The sequence below is a fragment of the Lissotriton vulgaris genome, chromosome 9 (genome assembly GCF_964263255.1).
Source record: "Lissotriton vulgaris chromosome 9, aLisVul1.2, whole genome shotgun sequence".
Classification (NCBI taxonomy): Eukaryota; Metazoa; Chordata; class Amphibia; order Caudata; family Salamandridae; genus Lissotriton; species Lissotriton vulgaris.
The window spans coordinates 781,320,028-781,344,049 of NC_141697.1; the positions used below are offsets into that span (position 1 = coordinate 781,320,028).

At 50.8% G+C, this 24,022-nt stretch overlaps 1 protein-coding gene across 1 annotated transcript in view; it reads left to right on the forward strand.

The window, feature by feature from the left end:
• LOC147692246 (uncharacterized) overlaps positions 1-18,970 on the forward strand; it is a 793,905-nt gene extending 774,935 nt beyond the window's left edge. Inside the window, exons 13-14 of the mRNA XM_086938501.1 lie at positions 17,591-17,747; positions 18,256-18,970. Coding sequence (XP_086794627.1) covers positions 17,591-17,747; positions 18,256-18,315 — 217 coding nt within the window. The 3' untranslated portion in view covers positions 18,316-18,970. The remainder of the gene's footprint in view (positions 1-17,590; positions 17,748-18,255) is intronic.
• Positions 18,971-24,022: the final 5,052 nt, after the last annotated feature.

Below are 24,022 nucleotides of genomic sequence, written 5' to 3' on the forward strand. Positions count from 1 at the left end.
AACAGGGCCTAAATCGGTTATCTTGTTTTTACCTCCTTGGGTTCCTCCCCTCCTCTAGTCTAAATAATTGTCAACTCATGGTATGAATCTCTGTGGAAATATGAATAAAGGCTGATGTGCAGATTAACTGCCTCTAGTATGCTCAATACGCTCATTATATCACTGTTCAAAATAGTCTCTGGGTTCTCATCACAATACATGCCCTTGAAGCATATGGCTTAGGCCAGCTGGTGCAGCAGACTGTCACTTTCCTACTTCTGGTAGAGTGTATACCCTTTGGGTCCAGCGCAGCAGACTCCTGCTGCATGGAGGTTGCAGTTGTGGGACGTCGCGGGAACCAATATATTAGGCCTGTCAGGTTGAGGATCCAGGTAAGACTGGAGTTACTGTGGCTCCACAGGAAGATTTTACCTCGGCTGCATTGCCACGCAGCCGAGGTTGTAGTGTAGTAGCCCAAAGTAATCACACCAATCTCTATATCACAATGGAACAGGAGGAGCTGCGATCAAGGTTCTTTTGGTCATAGTACCACAGGATGACCCTTGGTGGCACTTCTTATGGTCATAGCGGCACTGGATGATCTGTTGTTGTACTTCTTTACGTCACATCGCCATTGGATGAAATACTGTTGCATTTATTTGAGTCACAGTGGCACAGCCGTAATCTCAGTCGCAATTTTTTGGTGTAGTAGCACTGAGCAGCTGTGATTCTGCTGTTGCTACCTTGAATCACAACCAAGGGAGTCCTATGCCCGCCTACACCAGGTACACACAGATCACTCACCTCTGTCCTGCAGCAACCAGCGCCAGGGTCTTACTCAGTGGCGTAGCAAGGGGGAGCAGGGGGTGTGGCATGAGTTTTGGGGACGGCGGCCTCCTTCCGCTCCTAACTGCTGTCTCAGGGCAGCATTCCCCCCCCCCCTCCTCCTCTCTAACTATCATCCGTCGCGGGGCAAATCTTGTCAGCAACTCCCCTTATGGCCACGGGCGGACATGGTGCTAGCTACGCCACTTGTCTTACTGATTCTGGATTTTCCTGGACAGTCACGCCTCCTACAGGGTTTTGTAAGATCTTTCCGTCTCTCAGCAAGCAATTTGGCTTCTGAGCACCTCAGGTCAAATGAATAGCTTGTTCCAGAAAATCAATCCTTAGATGACTTTGTTGAACATGGGAAAGTACATTTCTGGACAGACACCAGTCCTGGTTAAACCGCAGTCCTCTTTACTCCATGGAGCATTTCCTTCTTTGGACCTAGAGGACTCAGAACTGGAACAAGAAGTAGGTCACACTTTTAAACAATCGAAACCGAGAGCATATGTTAATCCAATATCTGCACTTTCATAACTGGTTTAGGGTGGTTGTCCTATCTAGTGTCCAGTTGCTTGCCAGACAGTCTTTGCGTAGAGTGATGCTCTTCACAGCAGGGTAGTCTGCAGCCTAGCAGTACCCACAACAGAGGCAAAAATAAAAAAAAACATACTCCTTGATCGCCTTATGCTGCGGAAGTTACTTCACAACATGTAGACAAAACCATCATGCCAGCCACAGCAATCAATGAAGCTTCCAACAGAAGCAAAACTCTTCAAGACAACCACGCACTTCATCAACTCCCTGTCCAATCTCCTACACCGCACTGCAGAAACAAGTTTGATGTCATGAATCATTCTTTCTGATGGATACTTCAACCGCAGTTGCTCCCCTTGTGGGTGTACAGCTCTCCACAGGCGTCGTTATGCTCCAGAGATTACGAGTTATGCTGCATATAAGTGTCAACTATGTCTGCAGACTCAGTTCCTTTCTTTCCACACCTTCAGATGTGGATTCAAAGCTTCTCCTTGGTCTTTCAGGCCAGTCATTTTTTCCAAAATTAACCAGTGTGCAAAGGAAAATATCACCCACCTAAAATGACAGGGTTTGAACTGTGTAGGGATTGTTGCAAACAGGTCTGTGGCAGATCTTCACAAAGTCTGCTTAAGGTGCCTGGGGTCAGAGCACGACACGACCCCAGGACCTGTAACCAAGGTGCCAAGATGAACTCAAAAGGCATACGGGATCGTGAGGCGAAAGGTAACGTTGCCAACACCAAGACAGCTACATGCCGTGACTGGTCGAAGTTGAAGTGAAGATTCCACTCCCACTCCTGAAGTTATTTCTGTGGCAGATTGTCAAAGTCTTTGGGTAAGTCCAAGAAAAAGCATAAGAAATTAAAGCGAAAATAGACCCCCTTCCTGCCACACTCTGACTTCAGAGAGCATCAATATGCCTTCTGATCCCAATTGCACTTTTTGGGCACTTTATTGGTTCCTTCTGGTGTGCCTTCAGGCACCCCAGGAGGCCTATGTTCAGACATCAGCAGGCAGGTTCGCCCTCTGCACCATCTGTGCATGTATTTCAACTGAAGTACTTCAGCCAGTCAGGCTCCTACAGCCACCCATTTAATATGGCCCTAATGGATACCCTTTTGGGCGCTTGGTCAAAACAATATTCAGGTGTTCCTGTTAATCGGCATGTTGCTTATTGCTGTCCTGCCGCGTGCAGCGACCCTGCCTTTCTTACTCAACACCAGAGAGTCTGGTGGTACAGGCACTCATAGGCATATTACATTCCAACCCTTTTCCCACCACTCCAACTGATCAGGACTCTAAACTAATAGAAACAGTTGGGTAATGTATTTTCTCCTCTACGAACTTTACCTTGAGGTCAGTAAATGCCGGCTGCCTTCTAGGCCGCTAAACTCATGCTCTTTGGGATACAGTGGCACAAATTCTGCTGGCTGTTCTGGATGACCTTCGGGTGTCCCTTAAACAGGCTAATCAAGCTGATCGCAATGCTGCAAAGTTTATCATACTTATGCATTTGACAGAACTAAATGTGTAGATTGAGCAATTGGTACGAGTGTGGCTCTTTGGGGCCATGCCTGGATGAGGTCTACGAGCTTCTTCAGTGATGTCCAAGCATTCCTAATAAACTTGGAGTTAGATAACTCTTGCCTTTTTGGTGAGAAAGCGGTCACAAACCTGGAACTGTTCAAGTAGAGTAGAGCCACAACATGATTCTTGGGTCTTTCTGCTCCCACACAACAGTTCCACCGTTAATTTCACCCTCTTCATGGCCACTGTAGGGGTATTCATTTTACCAATGATAGACTCGTCCACCAGTCCAGCTGGGCTTTCAACCCTTATGTGGCCTAGGTACTCAGAGGCAACACTCAGGACAGCAGGGGGAACGTGCTGCCCAGTCTTCCGCACTTCCAGCGACTGCAAAACCACTTTTATGTGTCCTTTCCATCACCGGCCATCCGTTGAAGGCTATTTTCTCCAAGGATGGCAAACCGTAACTTCAGACAAGTGGGGTTGTTCAAATTGTCCATCAGAGCTACACCTTCCCATTTCTCTCTACCACTCCTTCCACCACCATCGGGGTGACTGACAGAGGGCCATTTGTCCTTATGATGCCATAGTGAGGGTTCTGTCCTCGGATGCAGGAACTGTGTGTTGATCCTGCCTGGAGGATAGAGACTTGTTTTCTATTTTAGATCTGCGCCCTCTAAAAGCGTTCCTGTAAAAGGAGAAATTCAGTATACTTACGCTAGCCCCGGACCTGTCAGTCATAGACCCTGGAGACTAGATGGTGGCATTGGACATTCAGGACACCTAATTTCATATCGCCATCTTGCAGTTCATAGTGGGCCCGGGAGCATTTTCAGTTTGCAGTGCTCCCTTTTGGCTTGACCAGCACCCCTCAGGTGTACACAAAACAGATCCTTGGTCACAGCACACATTTGTAGATCGGGGTTACCAGTCTTCACCTAACTCTACGACTGGCTGCTAAAGGTGGGCTGTACCAGGCAGTGGACAGCCACCTCCATTCAACACTAAAGCTCTTAGCATCATTGGGATTTATTATCAACATGACAAAAGTCACACCTGACTCCTTTGCAGAGTGTTCCATTCAGTAGAGCAATTCTGGATACTGTACGGTTGTGTGACTTTCCACTAAAGCAGAGTGTCCAGTATATTCAGACTATGATACAGCTATTTCAGCGTCTGTCCTGGATCTTAGTGCAGATTACTCTGAGGCTCCTGGGGTTGTTGGTATTCTGTAGCCCTCCGGCCAGACATACTAGGTGGCACATGTAGGCGCTGCAGTAGGATATCAAATTCCAGAGAGGACATCATCAGGGGAATCTGCCAGATTAAATCCATATTCTAGAGGAGACTACAAAAGATATGTGGTGGTGGCTATTGGACAGGGATTCAGTCAGTGGCAGTCCCCTCTCTTTGCTTACCGCACAGAGCTGACTGTGACCTCAGATGCATCACTACTGGGTTGGGGAGGCCATCTGGGAGAGGTGGAGATCAGAGACTCAACTGCACATCAGTTCGTTGAAGTTGAGTGGGATTTGCTTGATGTTGGATGCCTTTATTCCCACTAACAGAGCAGGGTTAGTGAAGGTACTCAAATACAGCACCACCGCCATGTTCTATTGCAATGTGCAGGGCAGGATGGGGTTTTGGGCCCTGTGTCAGGAGGATCTGTACCTCTGGAAGTGCTGAACAGCCATTGAATTTTTCTGGCGGTACCTCACCTAGCAGGATCTTTCAACGCCGGCGAGGATGCTTAGCATATCATGAATGGTAGTTGCACTTTGATGTGATACAGGGTGTCTTCCAGGAATAGAGAGAAGCCTGGCTATATCTTTTAGCCACCATGACAACATGCAATGGCGACCATTTTATGTGTTGGAGTTTCCAAAGTAACTCTTTCTGAGATGCCTTCTTTCTAGAGTGCACCTCAAGACTCTGGTATGCCTTCTCGCCACTGCCTTTCCTGCATAGAGTTCTGAAGATCAGGAATTACTGGACCTGTGTCATCGTACTCCCACCGGATTGTCCCAGGAGTGGGGCACCCAGAACTGCTGGGTATGAGCATCTGTCCTCCAATCAATCAGCTGCTTTTGAATAATCTTTTGCTGCAGCAGTCTGAACCTGTGCCTCCATATATGGAGATTGAGCGGCAGCTGTTGACTGCGTTTGATCCTCCTCCTGAAGTTGTGGATGCCAGGCATCCCTTTGCCGAGTCTGTCTAAACCAGGAGCTTGGAATAATCTGCTGCTGGGTATGGTGCCCGCAATAAAGACTCCTTAACAGGCCAAACTGTTGTCAGTCTTGTCGTGTGCACCATTAAAGGTTATTAGTCAACCCTTTTGGCCTTTTTACATTTGCCAGGCCAGCTGTCCTTGTTCAAATTACTTGTTGTGATGAGGTTTCTAAAAGATTTGACTTATGTTTCCTCTCTTACCCTTTGTGATGCCACAGTGGGATCTAAATATGGTCCTAACTTTCCTTGTGTGTACTTCCTTCAAACCTATGCACAGCTGACCACTACGTCTCCTGACTCTGAAGACTTGGTAATAGTAACCTCTTTGCTTGAAAGAACTTCAAACTCTCTCTGTGCAGCCTTTTTCACAGATAAGGTGGTGATGAGGAACAGGGCAGCCTTTTTGCCTAAAGTTTTGACTGCTTTCCATATTGGGTAACTCACTCTCCCAACGTTCTTCGCCCCGCCTCAAGCCTCAAAAGAACATGAGAGATTCCATCATCTAGACCCCCCAAAAAACTTTGAGCTTTAACATTGATCGCACCAAAGACCATCAGGTGAACACTCGGTTGTTTGTGGGGTTCTATGGAGCGAAGAGCAGCAGTCTATTCTCATCACTCCAGCTTTAACCCCTTCGATGCTGATGACCAGCTCAGCTCGTCATCAGCCACGGGTGGCGTGTGCTGATGACGAGCTGAGCTCGTCATGTATCGCGGTAATAAGAAAAATGCAGCACAGCACAAAAATCACCGCAGCAGCGATGCGGTTAAGTCCTTGGCAACCCTTGACCTGAATTGGTCTTGAATCAATGTAGGAAGATGTTGCAGTAACCCCCACCTCCCCCACTTTTTGCCTGACTGCTGATGCACTTTGACTTGATGAGCCCTGGGAACCTGACAATCAGGTTCCCAGGGCCTGTGTTCTTTCCCAAAACTGTACCTTGTACCCACAATTGACACCTCTCTCACCACATGTCAGTCTCTAGTAAAAGGTACCAAGGACAATGTGGCCAGGGAAGGCCTCTAAGGGCTGCAGCACTTATTGTGCCACCCTTGGAGAATAAACATATATCTGAAAGAAACACGTAGTGGGAGATTCCTTAACTTAGAATTACCCCCAGGCGTCAGACTGGATCCGGAAAGTTTTTTCGTCAGCAGTACCCCTGCGTGTCGGTAGGCTTCGTCGGGCGGCTCCGCGTGCGTCGTTGGCGCCGTGATGACATCGTCGGAGCTACTTACACGCGCCCATGCACGCAGACGTCAGTTTTTTCTTTTTCCGCGCCAGCAAGCGTAGATCCGGGAAGAGCAAGTACCCCCAGTCACTTTTTGACTGACTTTTTCAAGGCCTTTTACCTCATCTTTTTGAGTCGATCGACTCCTGGTGTCGTAGGGACTGCCGGTTTTAAGAACTGGGGGGACTGCCATCGCATGATATCGGTCACGGACCCCCACCGCATGTATCTTCTGCCTGGGGCGCGACCACGACCCCAAGTCGTGCCCCGACTGCCAGGCCATGGTGCCGAAGACTTCGGGAGCGGTCCCAAAAGTTGCTTAAAGCCCGGCAGTCGGCTCCGCACCGATCAAGGTCCCGGTCCCATGGGAGGTCGAAGGACCGGTCGCGGAGTCGTTATCACCACTCCTCTGGATCTAAGTCTTCGCACTCGGGGTCAGGTAAGTCGAAGCATTCCAAGAAGAAGTCGAAGAAGCATCGTCGCTCTTAGACTTCCCCTCGCCCGTCGCGTCTAAGGGTGCGGGTGGTGTCATCCCCGCAGCTCCGGCGGAGCCTGCGACGTCTACCCCCCCCCCCTTCTCGGGTGCGACGCCTGCCCAGGTGCAAGAGTTTCTTGCAGCCATGGCTTGACTCTTTGGGCTGGTGGGCCCGACGGGGGGGTGTCCTGCCTTAGCCTCTCCGGCGGCTCCGACCCGGTGTCGCCGACTGCTCCGGCGGCCCCCCAGGGATCTGGGATCAGACCCCGATCGACGCTGATTGACCTTGTGATACCTCCACCGGCGCCGGTCTCCCCAGCACCGCTTCCGACGTGGCCCCCTCCTCGGACGATGTCCTCCCCAGCTTCAGCTCTGACCCAGACACAGTGCCAGATCGGCGTTGCTCGATGCTGATACCGACAGGGCCTTTCATGCCCTATGTCCGTCCTCCTTATTTTGAGCCTGTTCCACAGACTTCGGAGGAAGGGGAAGACTGGGATGGGTCTAGCACAGGACTGTGCTTATGATCAGGACTGGGCAAAGGATTTGGGGGGCCAGTGGTCTTGACACCTCGCCTGACCCTGGCATGCTACCTCCTCCTATCGTGGCTACGGAGCAGGGAGCCAGTTATGCAGTGGTGTTGCATAGGGCAGCCAAGGCTCTCCACCTCGAACTCCCTACGGTGGCCATCTGAAAGAAACACGTTAGTGTTAGATTCCTTACCTTAGAATATCCCCAGGCGTCAGTCTGGATCCGGAAACTTTTGCGTAGCAGTACCCTTGCGCGTCGGTAGGCGTCGTCTGCAGGCGTCTCCTGCGGCTCCGCGTCCGTCGTTGGCGTCGTGCGCCGTGATGACGTCGCTGGAGTATATAGACGCCGCCTCCGCGCGCTGACGTCAGTTCTTCTTTTTTCCGCGCCAGTGGACGCAGATCTGAAGAGCGGTACCCGGTCTTTTGACCAAGTTATTACTAGTATTTTCTATCTTTGTGCCTGGTAAGGATGCCCGGTTTCAAGAATTGTGACGGTTGTGACCGCACGATGTCGGTCACGGACCATCACCGACTCTGTCTCCGGTGCCTGGGCCCCGACCACGATGTCGACGCCTGCGTCGATTGCCGGGCTCTGACTAGCAAAGCTAGGCGGGAGCGGTCCCGCAAGCTGCTCGAGCTCCGGGTGTCGGCCCGCGTCGAGAGCGGTCTCGGTCCGGCCGGAGGTCCAGGGAGCGTTCGAGGGAGCGGTCGCGGAGCCGCGCCGGACGCTCCGGAAGTCGACATCACTCGTCGGGTTCGTCAGGTAAGAGACACAAGAAGTCGGGGCGTCGTCATCGTACCCCCGACTCCCCCCCGACGCTCGCGCGATGCGGCCGGGGGTTCGGGTGACCCCAACCCCGCGGCTCCGCGAGAGTCGCCGGCGCGGCCTGCCCCATACCCTCAGGTCCCTGGGCAAGGTGCGACGCCTGAGGAGATAGAGGCGTTCCTCATGGCCATGAGGGCCCTCTCTTCTCCGGCGGGTTCCACGGCGCCTACGGGCCCAGTGAACCCGTCCGGAGGCCCTAGCGGTTCAGCTGACCCTGCCTCGACGCCGTCGGATGCTCCGACACCGGCGCCGCTGGCGGCGCCGACTCCGGCGCCGCTAGGGCCTTCGGGATCGGCGCCGGATGGAGGTCCATCCAATCCGGCGCCGCTTCCATCGGGGTTACCCCCGACGCCGCCCCCGCGCGACGCCGGTTCCTCGGTGCCGGCTTCGGGGGGCTCCGGCGCCGGCTCCGGGCGGCGCCGTCCCCATACCCTCACCGAATCCGGACGCGGAGTCGGACCGGCGTCGCCCGACGCCGGGCTCGACGCCGATGGGGCCTGTTGACCCCGTGGAGCCGGTCTACATGGTTGACACCGACTATGGTGATGATGTAGAGTACGGTGAGGGCTGGGAGGGGTCTGAAGACCCTCTGTCACGCGAGTGTCAGTATGACATGGACTGGACAGGTGATTTGGGGGACGCCAGTGGATTAGATGACTCTCCTAACCCTGGCTTTGTCTCTCCTCCTTCCGTGGCATCGGATGAAGGAGCTGCCTATTCAGTGGTGTTGATGAGGGCTGCCAAGGCCTTAAACCTTGAGCTCCCCGTCGCGGCCGTGAGGCCTAACATCCTCACCGAGGTCTTCAAACCGCGGTCATGCCCACAGGAGCCTCTGCTGCCGTTTAACGAAGCCTTGTCAGACGTTCTGTTGGGCACTTGGTCCAGGCCCTCTTCAGGTGCGCCTGTTGATCGGAACGTGGCCAGACGCCACCGTCCTTGTCCGGACGACCCCAAGTTCCTGTCCACCTACCCCACCCCTGAGAGTCTGGTGATCCAGGCCTCTACCTCCCAGTCCGCATTCCCGTCGGCCCCGCCCGACCGGGAATCCAAGAGGTATGACCAGTATGGCAAGAAGGTCTTCTCGTCCCTGAGTTTAGGACTGCAGTCTTGCAACACCGCTTGCCTCTTGGGCCGCTACACCCACTCTGTGTGGGATACGGTCGCGGAACTGCTGCCACAATGCCCCATGGAGGTGCGGGCAAAACTCGGCAAAGCTGTAGCTGAGGGCCGAGATGCAGCTAGGTATTCTATTCGATGTGGTCTTGATACGACCGACTCGCTAGGCAGAGCGATGTCCACGACGGTGGCGATTCGTCGCCACGCCTGGTTGAGATCCGCCAACTTCTCGGCAGATGTCCAGAATACTTTGATGGACATGCCGTTCGATGGCTGTCATCTGTTTGGTGACAAGGCGGACCACGCGCTGGAACGCTTCAAGGACTCCAGGGTCACGGCCAAGTCCTTGGGTCTCTCGACCCAGCGCCAGCAAAAGGGTTCGTTTCGCTCCTTTCGTGGCCAAGGAAGGGGCGTCCCCACACGTGCTGCCAGCCACGCGCCGCAACAATCTTATCAACGCGGTGGCGGCCGTGGAAACCGCCGTGGAGGCGGTCGGGGTCAAAGGCGGGGTCAGGCCACATCCCCCCCGCAGCATCTGCCTCAAAATCCTCCTAGTCCGTGCTTTCAGGCCCACGTGACGCCAGTGGGTGGCAGGGTTCGCCATCACCACGCCCGCTGGCGCACGATCACATCGGACAGGTGGGTATTGCAAATCGTCCGAAGGGGCTACTCCCTCCCCTTCGAGACAACTCCTCCAGCCATGCCACCGCAGAACCACCGTGTGTCGGGGGACCACTTGCAACTTCTGCAGGAGGAAGTTACGGCCCTCTTGGCCAAGGGGGCCATCGAGCGCGTTCCTGGGCCAGAAGTAGGTCGTGGTTGCTATTCCCACTATTTTCTGGTACCCAAGAAGGACAAAGGGGGCCTACGTCCTATCTTGGATCTAAGGAACGTCAACGGCTTCCTCCGGAAGGAGAAGTTCAAGATGTTGACTTTGGCTCAGGTCTTGGCTGCCCTAGACCCACAAGACTGGATGGTAGCGTTGGACTTGCAGGATGCGTATTTTCACATCCCCGTCCTGCCGGCCCACCGGCGTTACCTGCGGTTCACGGTAGGCCAGGAGCACTTTCAGTTTATCGTGCTCCCCTTCGGCCTTACCAGCGCCCCACGGGTGTTCACAAAGGTGTTGGCGGTGGTCGCGGCCCATCTGCGCAGGTTAGGGGTTTCAGTCTTCCCCTACCTAGACGACTGGTTGTTGAAGGCGGGCTCGCCCCAGACAGTCGTCCACCACCTCCAGATGACGGCAGACCTCTTGCACGGCCTGGGGTTCTCCATCAATGTGCCGAAATCACACCTGTGTCCCTCTCAAAAGCTCCTTTTCATCGGAGCGGTTCTGGACTCGGCGCAGTTTCGGGTCTATCCTCCGGAACGGCGGATCCGGGATATTCAGGCGTTGATTCCCATCTTTCAGCCGCTATCCCGGGTTTCGGTCAGGTTGACGCTGCGGCTGATGGCTTCCTGCATCCTTCTGGTGCATCACGCCCGGTGGCGGATGCGGGCTCTGCAGTGGGACCTGAAGTTTCAGTGGGCCCAGCATCAGGGCAACTTGTCCGACCACGTCTTGATCTCGGAGGGCACTGCGAGACAACTGCAGTGGTGGCTTACGGACCACGATTGGGTCAGGGGCAAGTCCCTCTCCCTTCCCCAACCGGAGCACGTTGTCGTGACGGACGCGTCCCTCCAGGGCTGGGGAGGCCACTTGGGAGAGGCGGAGATCAGAGGCATCTGGTCTCCGGCGGAGTCCCGGCTCCATATCAACCTGTTGGAGCTGCGGGCGATTCGTCTGGCACTGAAGGCATTCCTCCCCTTTGTCCACGGGAGTGTGGTGCAGGTATTCACGGACAACACCACCGCCATGTGGTACTGCAACAAACAAGGCGGGGTGGGGTCGTGGACCCTTTGCCAGGAGGCTCTGCGCCTCTGGCAGTGGCTGGAACGTCAGGGCGTGACTCTGACGGTTCAACACCTGGCAGGTTCTCTGAACGCCAGGGCGGACGAACTCAGCCGTCGGTGCTCGTTGGATCACGAATGGCGTCTGAACTCGGACGTGGCACAAGGTCTCTTTCGGCAATGGGGAGAGCCTTGGTTAGATCTATTCGCCACAGAAGAGAACGCGCAATGTCATCAGTTCTGCGCGTTGGAGTTTCCAAGACGGCACTCGCACGGCGACGCCTTTCGGCGCGAGTGGAGTTGCGGTCTGTTATACGCCTTTCCGCCTATACCACTTCTGCCCAGAGTGCTGAAGAAGATCAGGCGCGACCGGGCCCAAGATATCCTTGTGGCTCCGGACTGGGCTCGAAGGTACTGGTATCCCGAGCTACTCAGCATGTCAGTCGGTCCCCCGATCCGCCTGCCCCTTCAGGAGGACCTTCTGTCGCAGCAACAGGGGACGGTCCTCCACCCGAACCTGTCCTGTCTCCACCTCCATGCTTGGAGATTGAGCGGCGGCAGTTGAGGCCATTTGACTTGCCTCCTGAAGTCTGTAATGTAATTCTGGCAGCCAGGCGTCCCTCCACGAAATCGGTATACGCCTGTCGGTGGAACAAGTTTGTGGCATGGTGCACAGCAAAGGCTGTGGATCCCCTTTCTGCCCCTCTCTCCGAGGTTCTTCTGTTCCTTCTCTCTCTTGCCCAGCAGGGCTCTGCTCTGGGCACTATCAAGGGCTACCTTTCTGCCCTTTCAGCCTTTCTTAGGCTTCCTGATCAGCCTTCTTTGTTCAAGTCCCCAATTGTAACAAGATTCTTGAAGGGCATCACACACATGTATCCACCTGTTCCGTTTGTGATGCCTCAGTGGGACTTGAACCTGGTTCTAACCTTTTTGATGTGTGCTCCCTTTGAGCCCCTTCATTCTTGCCCTCTCCGTCTCCTGACTTTAAAGACGGCTTTCCTGGTTGCCATCACCTCTGCCAGGAGGGTGAGTGAGCTCCAGGCTCTTTCTGTCAAACCTCCTTTCTTGTCCATCCATCCTGACAAGGTGGTTCTGAGGACTAGACCTTCTTTCCTGCCCAAAGTAGTTTCTGCTTTTCACATCGGGCAGTCCATCACCCTCCCTTCCTTCTTCCCGCCTCCGCATCCTTCAAAGGATGAAGAGCGGCTCCACCGTCTGGACCCAAAACGTGCGCTTTCATTTTACATGGATCGCACACGCCAGTTCCGGGTGGATGACCAACTGTTTGTTGGCTACGTGGGTGCGAAGAAGGGACGGGCGGTACACAAACGGACCATCTCTCGGTGGGTCGTTCTCTGCATCAAAGCGTGCTACTCTTTGGCTCGGAAGGAGCCTCCTGTTGGGCTGAGGGCCCATTCCACTCGGGCCACGGCGGCTACTACTTGCAGGACATTTGCCAAGCGGCTACGTGGGCCTCGCTGCACACGTTTGCGAGGCACTACTGCCTGGACAGTCAAGTCCGGAGGGATGGCTTCTTTGGCCGTTCTGTCCTCCAGGACTTTCTGGTGTAGGAATGTATTGGTTCGCAGACCCACCACCGGGGTTGGTATTGCTGGGGTATCTATTCTAAGGTAAGGAATCTAACACTAACGTGTTTCTTTCAGATGAACAAGTTACTTACCTTCGGTAACGATATATCTGTAAGAAACATTAGTTAGTGTTAGATTCCTTACCGAACCCACCCATCCTCCCCGTTCTGCGAACTGATACCTAGGGTTAAGGACATCCCTTTCAGGGCCCTAGTTTCAAAAGGCACCAGTGTTGGTTCTCTCATGGCTCTGCGTCTTCTGGCGCGGAAAAGCTGTGTGCAAAGAACTGACGTCAGCGCGCGGAGGCGGCGTCTATATACTCCAGCGACGTCATCACGACGCCAACGATGGACGCGGAGCCGCCTGCAGACGACGCCTACCGACGCGCAAGGGTACTGCTACGCAAAAGTTTCCGGATCCAGACTGACGCCTGGGGATATTCTAAGGTAAGGAATCTAACACTAACTAATGTTTCTTACAGATATATCGTTACCGAAGGTAAGTAACTTGTTCGTCAGGACTAACCTCCTGACAGAAGTCTACCTCTTCGGAGCCCTTGCTGCCATTTAATGAAGCACTGACAGACGTTCTTTTGGGCACCTAGTCCAGGCCCAACATAGGGCTCTTGTGGATAGGAACGTGGCCCTACGCCATCGCCCGGTGAGGGGTGACCCCCTCTTCCTCACCCAACATCCCACCCCGAGAGCTTGGTGGTCCAAGCCTCAGCTTCCCAAAGCGCGTTCCCTACCACACCTCCAGATAGAGAATCCAAGAAGCTGGATCAGTTTGGCAAGAAACTGTTTTCATCTGTCAGCTTAGGGCTGCGGTCGCTGAACACTGCATGCCTATTGGACCATCATACCCACTCTCTGTGGGACACTGTTGCACAGGTGCTGCCTATCTGCCCGGAGGAAGCCCAGGCAGTTCTCTCCCAAGCGATTGCGGACGGGAGAGATGCAGCAAAGTTCACCATTCGTTGTGGGCTGGATACTGCCGACTCACTGGGTAGATCGATTTCCACAACGGTGGCGCTTCGGTGCCACGTCTGGTTGAGGATAACTGGCTTTTCAGGGGATGTCCAGAACACCTCAAAGGACATGCCTTTTGATGGCATTCGCCTTTTTGACAGCAAGGCAGACCGTGCATTGGAGTGCTTCAAGGACTCCTGGGCTACGGCCAAGTCCTTGGGCCTGTTGGCCGCTCTGTCTCCTCCTCCTTCTACTTTTCACTCCTTTTGTGGCCAGGGAAGGGGCACCCACAGCGTTCGCAAAGCCACAGGCCACAGCAGCAATAACCTCAGCTTGGCCACGGGCGTGGGAACCGTCGAGGCGGTTCAGGGGGCCTACGGGCGGGCCAGTCCACTTCCACCACCGCAGGATCCACTTTGGACAAGTGGGTGCTGCAAATTGTCTGAAGGGGCTACTCCCTCTCCTTCGAGGCAACCCCTCCAGCCATGCCACCTCAGTACCACCGCATGTCGGGGGATCACTTGCTGCTTCTGCAGCAGGAAGTTGCTGCCCTCTTGGCCTAGGGGGCCATCAAGCGCATTCCGACGCCAGAAGTAGGTTGTGGTTGTTATTCCCACGACTTTCTGCTTCCAAAGAAGGCCTGCGTCCTATCTTAGACCTTTGGAACGTCAATCGCTTCCTCCGGAAGGGGTGGTTCAAGATGCTCACGCTGGCTCAGGTCTAGTCTGTCCTGGACCCCCAGACTGGATGGTGGCGTTTGACTTGCAGGATGCCTATTTTAATGTCCCCGTCCTGCCTGCCCACAGACGCTACCTGCGATTCACGATAGGCCATGAGCATTTACAGTTCACCGTGCTCCCCTTTGGCCTTACCAGCGCCCCTCAGGTGTTCACAAAAGTGATGGCGGTGGTCGCAGCTCATCTGCGCAGATCAGGGGTTTCAGTCTTCCCCTATCTCGACGACTGGTTGTTAAAGGCAGGTTCGCCCCAGTCAGTTGTCTACCACCTCCAGACGACGGCCGACCTCCTGCATTTGCTGGGGTTCTCCATCAACGACCCAGCCAACCAGGGACAGGCTCCTGCCCCCCCTCACTGAAGAGTGGCTGAATAGGGGGTGTACCCACCCCAGGGAAGGGACCCATTGGTCCCTGACCTTTACCTACCTGTAACGCCCCTAATTTGAGTATTTTGGGGCACCCTGAACCTTCCTTCTTCAGATCCAGCAACCACAAGAAAAGAAGGACGAGAAGCCGTGCAGAGCTAACAAGAGGACGACGCCCACTGACTTGGCCCCAGCCCTACAGGCTCCCCTCGAACCTGCTCCTGCGAAACCCCGGCGTGACCAGCGGCCAGCAACCTCAAAAACCCTGGAGGACCTGCCTGCATTCACTTTCCAAGCTGTTTCTCCCTTGAACACTGGACGTGTTTAAACTGCAGCTTCTGGTGCCAGCCAGAAACCACGAATCCAGTACACTCTGCACCCACCGTGCCCTGCCCGTGTTTGAGTGAACAAACACCACGAGGAGGTCCCCCGGCGACCTCGACCTGAGATCTGGCGACCCCTGACCGGTCTCAAGCCTCCAGACGACGCCTGCAGCCTCAATCCAGAGGACCCCCCCACCCCCCACCTCGACTAGAGCGGGTAACAAAATCCGATGTCCCAAGGCACCCCTGCACCCGACGCCCCACGGCATTGTGTGCCCAACCCCGCGGTGCCTAACCAACACTCTACATCCCTACTTACCCCACATGAACTTATTAAAGCTCTGGGCGATCCGATGGCATTGAAAGCCTTCTTACCATCAACAAAGGGAATGCTGGTTCAGGCATTCACAGACACCGCCATGTGGAACTGCAACAAACAAAGTGGGGTGGGGTTTTGGGCCCTCTGTTAGGAGGCCCTGCATCTTTGGACTTGGCTAGACCATCTTTCCGAATGTGGTAGTGCTCCGCACTAGGGCTTCTTTTTTGCCTAAAGTTGTGACACCTTTCCACCTAAGGCAATCTGTCACTTTGCCCACCTTCTATTCTCCTCCACATCCTTCTACAGAAGAAGATTGTCTCCACCGTCTGGACCCGATAAGAGCGTTATCGTTCTACCTTGACCACAATAAAGAGTTCTGGGTGGACGACCAACTCTTTGTGGGGTATTCTGGAGCAAAAAAGGGATGTGCTGTACAGAAGAGGATCATCTCACGATGGGTTATCTTCTGCATTAAGATTTGTTACGCTCTGGCAAAGAAACATCCTCCTTAAGGCCTCAGAGCTCATTCTACTAAGGCTAAGGGAGCCCCACAGCTCTTCAGCATGGTGTCCTGGTTCTTGACTTCTGCCAGGCAGCTACGAGGGCATCCCTGCACACATTTGCCAAGCATTGTTGCCTGGACAATCAGGTCCGTGGGGAGGGCCTCTGTGGCAGTTCAGTCCTACAGAACTTTCTGGTTTAAACGTTTACACAGTCCCTCCTCCAGAAAAGGTATTGCTTGGGTATCTATTTACAGGTAAGGAATCTGTGGCTAGATGTCTCTATCAGATGGAGAAATTACCTACCTTTAACACCTTATCTAGTAGAGACATAACCTAGCTGCAGATTCCTACCAACCCACCCATCCTCCCCGCACTGCGGATCAGTTCTTTATGTCAGGGCTGTTCCCCTTCAGGGGCCTAATTGTTTGAACACACCACAGTCCGTTAACTTCATGGCTCCTCACCCTTCTGCCATGGAAAGCCGCGAAAAGTACTGACACCCGCACCGCTGTGGCGTCTATATAGACAACGCAAAAGTCATGACAACAAACTCTATGCCATACGACATCACGCGGAGTTGATCGACGCCACCTACCCTTGCGCAGGGCACTGCTAAAACAAAAATCTCTGAATCCAGCCTGACACCTGGAAGTTCACATGTAAGGAATCTGCAGCTAGATCATGTCTCTGCCAAATAAGGCGTTACCAAAGGTAAAAAAAAACCTGTCCACCTCAACCATATACTTAATAAGTTTCAAGCAAATGCTAAGGACCCACTCAGAGGTTGCCTACAAAGAACCATAGAATTGGATGGTCACCTTAAATTTTTCCAGAAACTTTCTTCACCAGTCCTGGAATCACTCCATATAGCTAATGCAAAACATGTTTTACTTTATTAATAAAACAAACTATTAGAAAGAGTGAATAGTTGTTTATGGCCTTACAAAAGTGTGTTTGAAGCACATAAAAAGGAGATGCCTCAAGAAGATTGAAGCCACTACAGATGTTAATGCAGAGATTCCGCTCCTAAACAGCAGCGTGACAGATGCCAAATAGTTTTATGAAACGTCTGCCTTTATCTACTTACTGTATGGTTATAGAAAGTAGGTTATTGTGGGTCAGGTGGTATTGCAGAGTTTTAATTGAGGTGATTCTCTCTCCCACTTTGCCTATGTTATACTGTTTGTTAGTTTACTTAAAGCTGTGAAAATGTACCTAAAGCTACACAGCTTTGGTATTTTTTATAGATTCACATGGTATGGTACCTGCTCTCTTTCTCTGAGAGGGCGCCATACAGAGATCTGGAGGATGGCACCAGGACATGCTCAAGGCCTGTTAACTACTTGGCTGAAAATTGAAAAACACCTCATTAAAGTGCGTGAGTTGTTTTTTTCTATGTAACTTCTAAGAATGAATCTATGAAACCTACTAATGCTGTGCTTAAGAGTAAGTAACCTTTATGCCAATTATACTGAGTGATTGGCTTTGCCTTCTGTCTTGCTTGAGTACTGTCTAGATATGTAGCTTTCCAAACGTACATTCTGAAACCGCTATGAAGATTACATTGTGTTTTGGGCCAGTCTTCGAGCAACTTTTAATTAATTTTCTTTGACTTGTAGAAGTGCAGATGAACCAGAGGAAAAGAAGGCCAAGACTGAAGAGATCACAGCCCAACCAGTGATCACCGCAGCAACTTCAACGGCTTTGATGGGGGGAGATGCGGGCACCACCGAAGTTTCAGCGTCGGCAGCATATAATTACAACACCTGGTATCAGGTTAGTGTCTACCTATTACTCTTTTGTATGTATGGGCTGCATGAGCAATATCTGTAGAATTTGGTGTTCTTTGTACTTTATTGGTGCGAAGAATGGAAATCATTGAATTTAAAAGTAGGCATTCCCTACTAGCACACAAGAAGTTTCTTTATTTGGAAATTGAGATTCCAGTAATGGCCTTGGTTCCTTACAACTGCACGCTCTGTATTTGTGCTTCTGACAGTTTTGCTCCACAAATGAGGTCCCCATTAATGCGGTGTCCTTTTGATGTTTCAAAATAAACATCCTAATGATAGTTACTAAGTAGATTTGGGTAAGTAGAACGCATGAAAAATCAGTTGACTATAAAACTGGTGTGATTGACATGTACCACTGTTCACCAATCCAGCTGTGCCCTAGCTCCACCCAGTTGTAATCTGTTCGCAGCTATTGTATTTTCCACACATTTGGTAGAATGCTGTCTATGCATAGCTTTTCTCTAATTTGTTATTTTGTTTCCAATCTACAGAATTATGGTGCTTATAATTATCAGAATACATGGAACTATAACTACTACCCACAGAGCTGATTACAGCGAGCAAGACACCCAGGCAAGACTTTGTGGAGGGTGGCTTTAAGTAACAACTGATTCTGTGAATAGATGTGGTTGCTGGGACAGAGCACCACTGTCCTCGTTAAGGGGAGCCTGCTGAGTGAGGTGGCGGCAGGAGTGAAGAAGAGGATAACTGATCGGTTGAAGATTGTCAATCCTCGAACGCCTATAAATAAATCTCTGGACCCAAAAAATGTTGATGACAAAGGCGTGTAGATATTTATTGTCAGAATTTTTAAATAGAAAAGTTAAATGGACGCTTGTTGGCATGGACCAAATTAAACAAGTGCTGCTTGGATAGGGGGAATTCCAGCCACTTTTTCAAGGGGTTTTCAAGCTTCTTTCGAAACCAGGAAGGGGGATCCTCTTCATTACCCTTCCTACATGCTTTATTCCTGTGTGTGTATATATAAAGATGTGATAAATCATACTTCCCTGTTATCTTTACAGCTAATTGAAGGATGTTCTGTTTAAAGAAAATATTGTTACATTTAAAGGGGTGACATAGCCGTTGATTCATTCTTTTTGTTTATTTTTGAAGCTACATTTTCAAGGATGTTAATTTTGTAAAACCATTTTTGTATATTTACTCTCCGATACTGTAAATATTAAATATGGACGTCAAAAAAGGCCATTTGACTTGTGATACGCTATTTGAGTAGAAGGGCACATCCTGCTTATGATCCCTCTAGGTTTGATTGCTATTTGAAATGTATTTAATGGATTTATTTATTATACCTTTTTTTTAATCCAAAGCATTGTACATGGCCGTAAAGCTCATACAAACTACTAACTAAAAATTACAGTACAAGGGGCGTGGCCACTTTTGGACACTTTTCTTTAAAGCTTGATGACTGCCGATGATGATAACAGGGCAACACTGGTGAGTACCTACCAGGTTTCCCGTTGGTGGTGCGCCTGTGAGGGGTCATCTCGCTTCTCACACCTTTTTCCACCATACACTGTGTTGTTGGTTGATGACATTGTTCTTGACTGTCTTAGAAGGGATTTAGGCCTTTTAATTTTGGCATGGATACACTTTACTCTCTACCACAAAGTCTAAAAAAGAAGGGGAGGTTGTTGTTAAAATATTGCAACTAGAGTTACTTTGATTAAAATATTAGATATTGCCGAAGGGGACCTGGTCAATATTGGTTGTATGACTTAATGAGTGGAGGGCGACCAGGTTCTTGTCTTTCCCTCTATGCTCCTATTTGCCTACACTTCATAAAGAGAAGGCAAACGCATGACAATATTCGGAGAACAATACACCTGATTGAAAAAGTCTTTAAATTTAAACTCCCGGCGATCTTGGTGGGACTAGACGCAGAAAAAGCCTTCGACAGGGTGGATTGGTCATTCCTCTTCCTTACTATACAAAAGTTCGGCTTTGGGAATAGATTCCTTAACATGATCAGGGCCAACTATAAATGCCCATTCTCCCAAGTTCAGGTCAACGGATACCCGTCACTTCCATTTGCGGGCACAAGACAAGGCTGCCCGTGCTCTCCTCTCCTATTTGCCCATACTATCAAACCCCTGGCTGTGTAATTTAGAGCTAATGCAGAGTTTAAGGATATACGCTTTGGGGGCACAGAGCACAAAGCGTAATTCTTTGCGGATTAGATCTTGCTGACGCTCACGGCTCCAAGCCCGCTACAGGCAGAACCAGGGAAATTTGAAGCAGTGGCATGTTAGAAAGTTAATTTATCGTAATCCTCTATACTAAATCTCACACTCCCTGAGGGCGAGGCAACGAGTTTACAAGGTCAGACCTCTTTGCAATGGGCTAAACGTTGCCTTTTATACCTAGGCATCCAGCTCACCCCAAAGGTAGAAGACCTGTACAGGGCCAATTACCACTCATTGATGTCGTAACTCCAGCAAGACCTTAAGCGCTGGAATTCCTTTTATATCTCCTGGCTGGGGCGGATAAATGCCGTCAAAATGACAGTACTGCCAAAATTCCTCTCCCTATTTCAGGCGCTCCCAGTTGACGTGGACCGTGATCTACTGTCCAAGTTTCGCTCTCTTATCACTAAGTTTATCTGGAAGGGCGGAAGAGCACGACTTCCCTTTCACATATTACAGCGCCCCAAAAGGGAAGGGGGAGTGGTGTTACCGGATTTCTCACTCTAATACCAAGCAGCACAGTTAAAAGTGGTGGTAGAATAGTCCATGAGGGAGTATGATAAACATTGGCTCCACGTGGACAGGGTGATAGTGGGCAGATCGATATGGGATCTCCTTTATAAACGTTAAAAAAAATAGGCCTGTAAACGCATATATATAAGCACCCCGACACGGACCACACTCAAAGTCTGGGACGAGGTCATGAAAAAAGAAGGATGGAAGTCTTTCCCCACCCATTATACTACTATCCATTTCAACCCTGACTTCTCACCAGCAATACATGAAGACCCTTTTGATCAATGGCGAGAGGGGGGCTGCCTGATGGTTTCAGACATGTATCACAACTTTGACAGCTCTCAAACGTGAGCACGTCAAAGAAAATTCCAGGTCCCAAAAAACGAACATTTCCATTACCTCCGAATTAAACACTGGGTATTTCAGCCGCAGATGAGAGACGGTGCCACTAGAGAACGCACACCAGTAGAACAGCTGGTACAGAGGGCGGGCACTATGAAAGGGGCAATCTCTTCACTATATGACATGTATTGTGCACCACGGGCACGATACATGTCTTATTGGGAGGGATATTACAGAGGAGGAGTGGAAACACATAGGGGAATCTAACCAGGAACAACCACTCAGTGGCCTTGAAGGAGGCCCACTACAAGACGCTTTTTGACTGGTATCTGTACCCCACTAAACTCAAAAAGATTTTTCCAGACACTTACGACCTCTGTTGGCAGGGTTGCAGCTTGTGAGGGGACTTTCGCCACATATGGTGGGACTGCCCCAGTATTCGTGCTTTCTGGCAGGAAATCCTTTCACACATCAAACACATACTTGGCTTCCCCATTCCGACAACTATAGAGGAAACTCACCTGGGCATCAGGGAGCCTGATCTAGAACACCAGACAAAAGCGGATAAGGCAATATTGTGGGCATGTTTAGGGGCAGACAAAATAACAATAGCGGCTGCCTGGAAAAAGAAGGAAACCCATGCCATATCGTTGTGGCACTCCCGGCTCTGAGAATTCTCACGATGGAACAGTTAGTCGATATTTTTAGAGAGGAGTACAACAACTTTGAGTACAAATGGGGCACATTGGTAAGCCTCTGGTCTTGTGGCCTGCCCTCGGCGGTCTGCCCACCCTCCTTACGAGCCATGCATTTATTCCAGTTCTGAAAAGGTCATGAGGGCGGTCTCAAACTACTCTGGCGATACCTCCCTTTTTGGGCACATCCGAAGGTCCGACAGTTGATTTCAAAGACATCACCACCACCACCGGGGAGAGGGAGGAGGAAGGGCTAGGGTAGGGTTTGTTTATTATTATAATTTGGGGGGATGCCCCCATTGTTTGATTTAATAAAATAGACATGCTTTATAGCATGGGAGGGACGTGACTGGACTTCTCCACAAGAGAAACTGGACTCATACTAGCGGCAGATACCTGCACGAGGTCCTGAGTACTCTCCTATGTACCATGTGTTATCTGATGGACATGTTGAATAAAAAGATCTGTGACAAAATTACGGTACAACTACTTTAACAAAGTTAGTTGAATAATTCAAGAATATGGGTACAGTTTATGAACACCTGTAGTGAATACTCTCTTATTCCTGACTTGGTAAGACGCCAAAAGAATAAAAACAATATGAAGCATCTGGACAACAGGTAAGAGACAGGGCAGCAAAATGAAGTTTGGGTGGCAAAAGGTATCATGATACCAGGGATTGTAAAATTATGTGATGCAACGAGTGAAAACAAGGCCAAGTTTGTTTACTAGAGAGACTGTGTGCTTCCACAGAGCAAGAAGAGATTAACAACTGTATATGTTCATCTATAATTATAGACCTAGCAATACCAACTCTATAGTTATTTTCATATTTTAATGCGCAGTCTGAGTGGACGGAGGATTTATTCCCCTTTGTCCAGTGCAGATCCAGGTAGTCTGTCAGGCTGGCAGCAAATGAATATTAGGATAGAGATTTCTAACCGCATATTGGTCACCTGAATACCGCAGGTGCCAGATTGGATCCAGAGATTTTTATTTTTTTTATCAAAATCCTTGTGCGTCAGTGGGAGGCGTTGTCGCTCCACACTGGATACGTCCTACCCTGGATGTGACATCTGGGACCCTGGACCAGCTCCTTGTGCTGACATCAGTTCCTTTCTTTCAACGCCTTCCGACAATGATCTGGAACTCCTTTGAATTCTGTCACCTGACAGAACTTCTTCCCTCAAGCTTTTTCCAGATATGTGTCCTCAGAAAACAACAGGATTAAAGACACTGCCAAATGTCGGTTACAGACACACACACTGTCTGTTGCTGGTATCAGTTCTGCATCGTGTGACTGCTGCAAGACCATCCGCATCTCAGAGGTCAAACTTGCTGTCACGGACGTTAGGAGAAGTTGAGGAAGAGTCGGTCTCAGATGAGGGTGCTGCTCTGCTTCCGTGGCCACTCTTGCGACCGATCATCATTGAAGTTAGGATACTCGGGTAAGTCAAAGAAGTCCAAAAAGCATACAAAGGTTAAGCATGGCTCCTCTTCCTCAGGCCACTCCCACCATTCAGAGACCTGCGATACCCTGGGTACCTCCATGCCACTAGACGTGTTCCTTGATTTTGGAACTGATTCCAACACAACTCCCAATGCACCCAGTTTTCCTCGGTCATCAGTGACGCTGCAAATGCTTAAAGAAATCAAAACTGGCCTAGACAAGATATTTGGTATTTCTCCAAAGCTCCCTGTAACACTTTCGGGCTCCAAAGAGCTGAGGCGGTCTCCAGTCAGGTTACCACCAGCAGATTTGTCACAAACACTAAAGAACATTGTTCCAAGGCTTCGTCCTTGTTTGAGCTCTGCTCTGTTGTCTCCAGTGCAACATTCAGCGATGTTACCACACTGCTAGCTTCAGTGACTGATATCAGAAGAGGATCTGATAGGTTTATTGGATTCCAAAACACATCAACAACCTCCCCCGAGTTTGAAACGGTTCGTAATTTTTAGGTCTCGACTAAGCTGTCCCGTTAGGGATGCTTGGCGAGATTATTAGGTCACGACTAAGCCATCCCATTAGGGATGCTTGGCGAGATTAAAGTAAGGGCTCTGAAAAATGCACCCAAAGGCGGATTGCCTACAGTGCATGTGAGCCGGGCGCGTGCACATCGCACACCATTTCAGCCTGTGAGCCTCGGCATTAGCCTACAAAGGAATCCGCTCCCCCGCCACGAAATGCTGAGAGCTTGTTTTCCTCCTTATTCTTCGCTTCATTCTCTTGTCCATCTCTAGTCATTACCTACACGCTCTCTCTCCATTTATATGCCCTCTCACCCTCCATCTGTCTATTTTTCCTTATGTGTCTCCTCGCCTACTGAAACCTCTTTCTTTCATTATTATATTATGGTATTCTCTTCACGTTGTCAGGGAAGTAACACAGGCTCCTGCTTTAATCTGTCAAACGGCACAGTACAAAGTGGTGGAAGAGAAGTTTACTAATGCAGTGGCTTTCAGAATGCTGTAAATGGAGAGGGCTGATGAAAAAGACC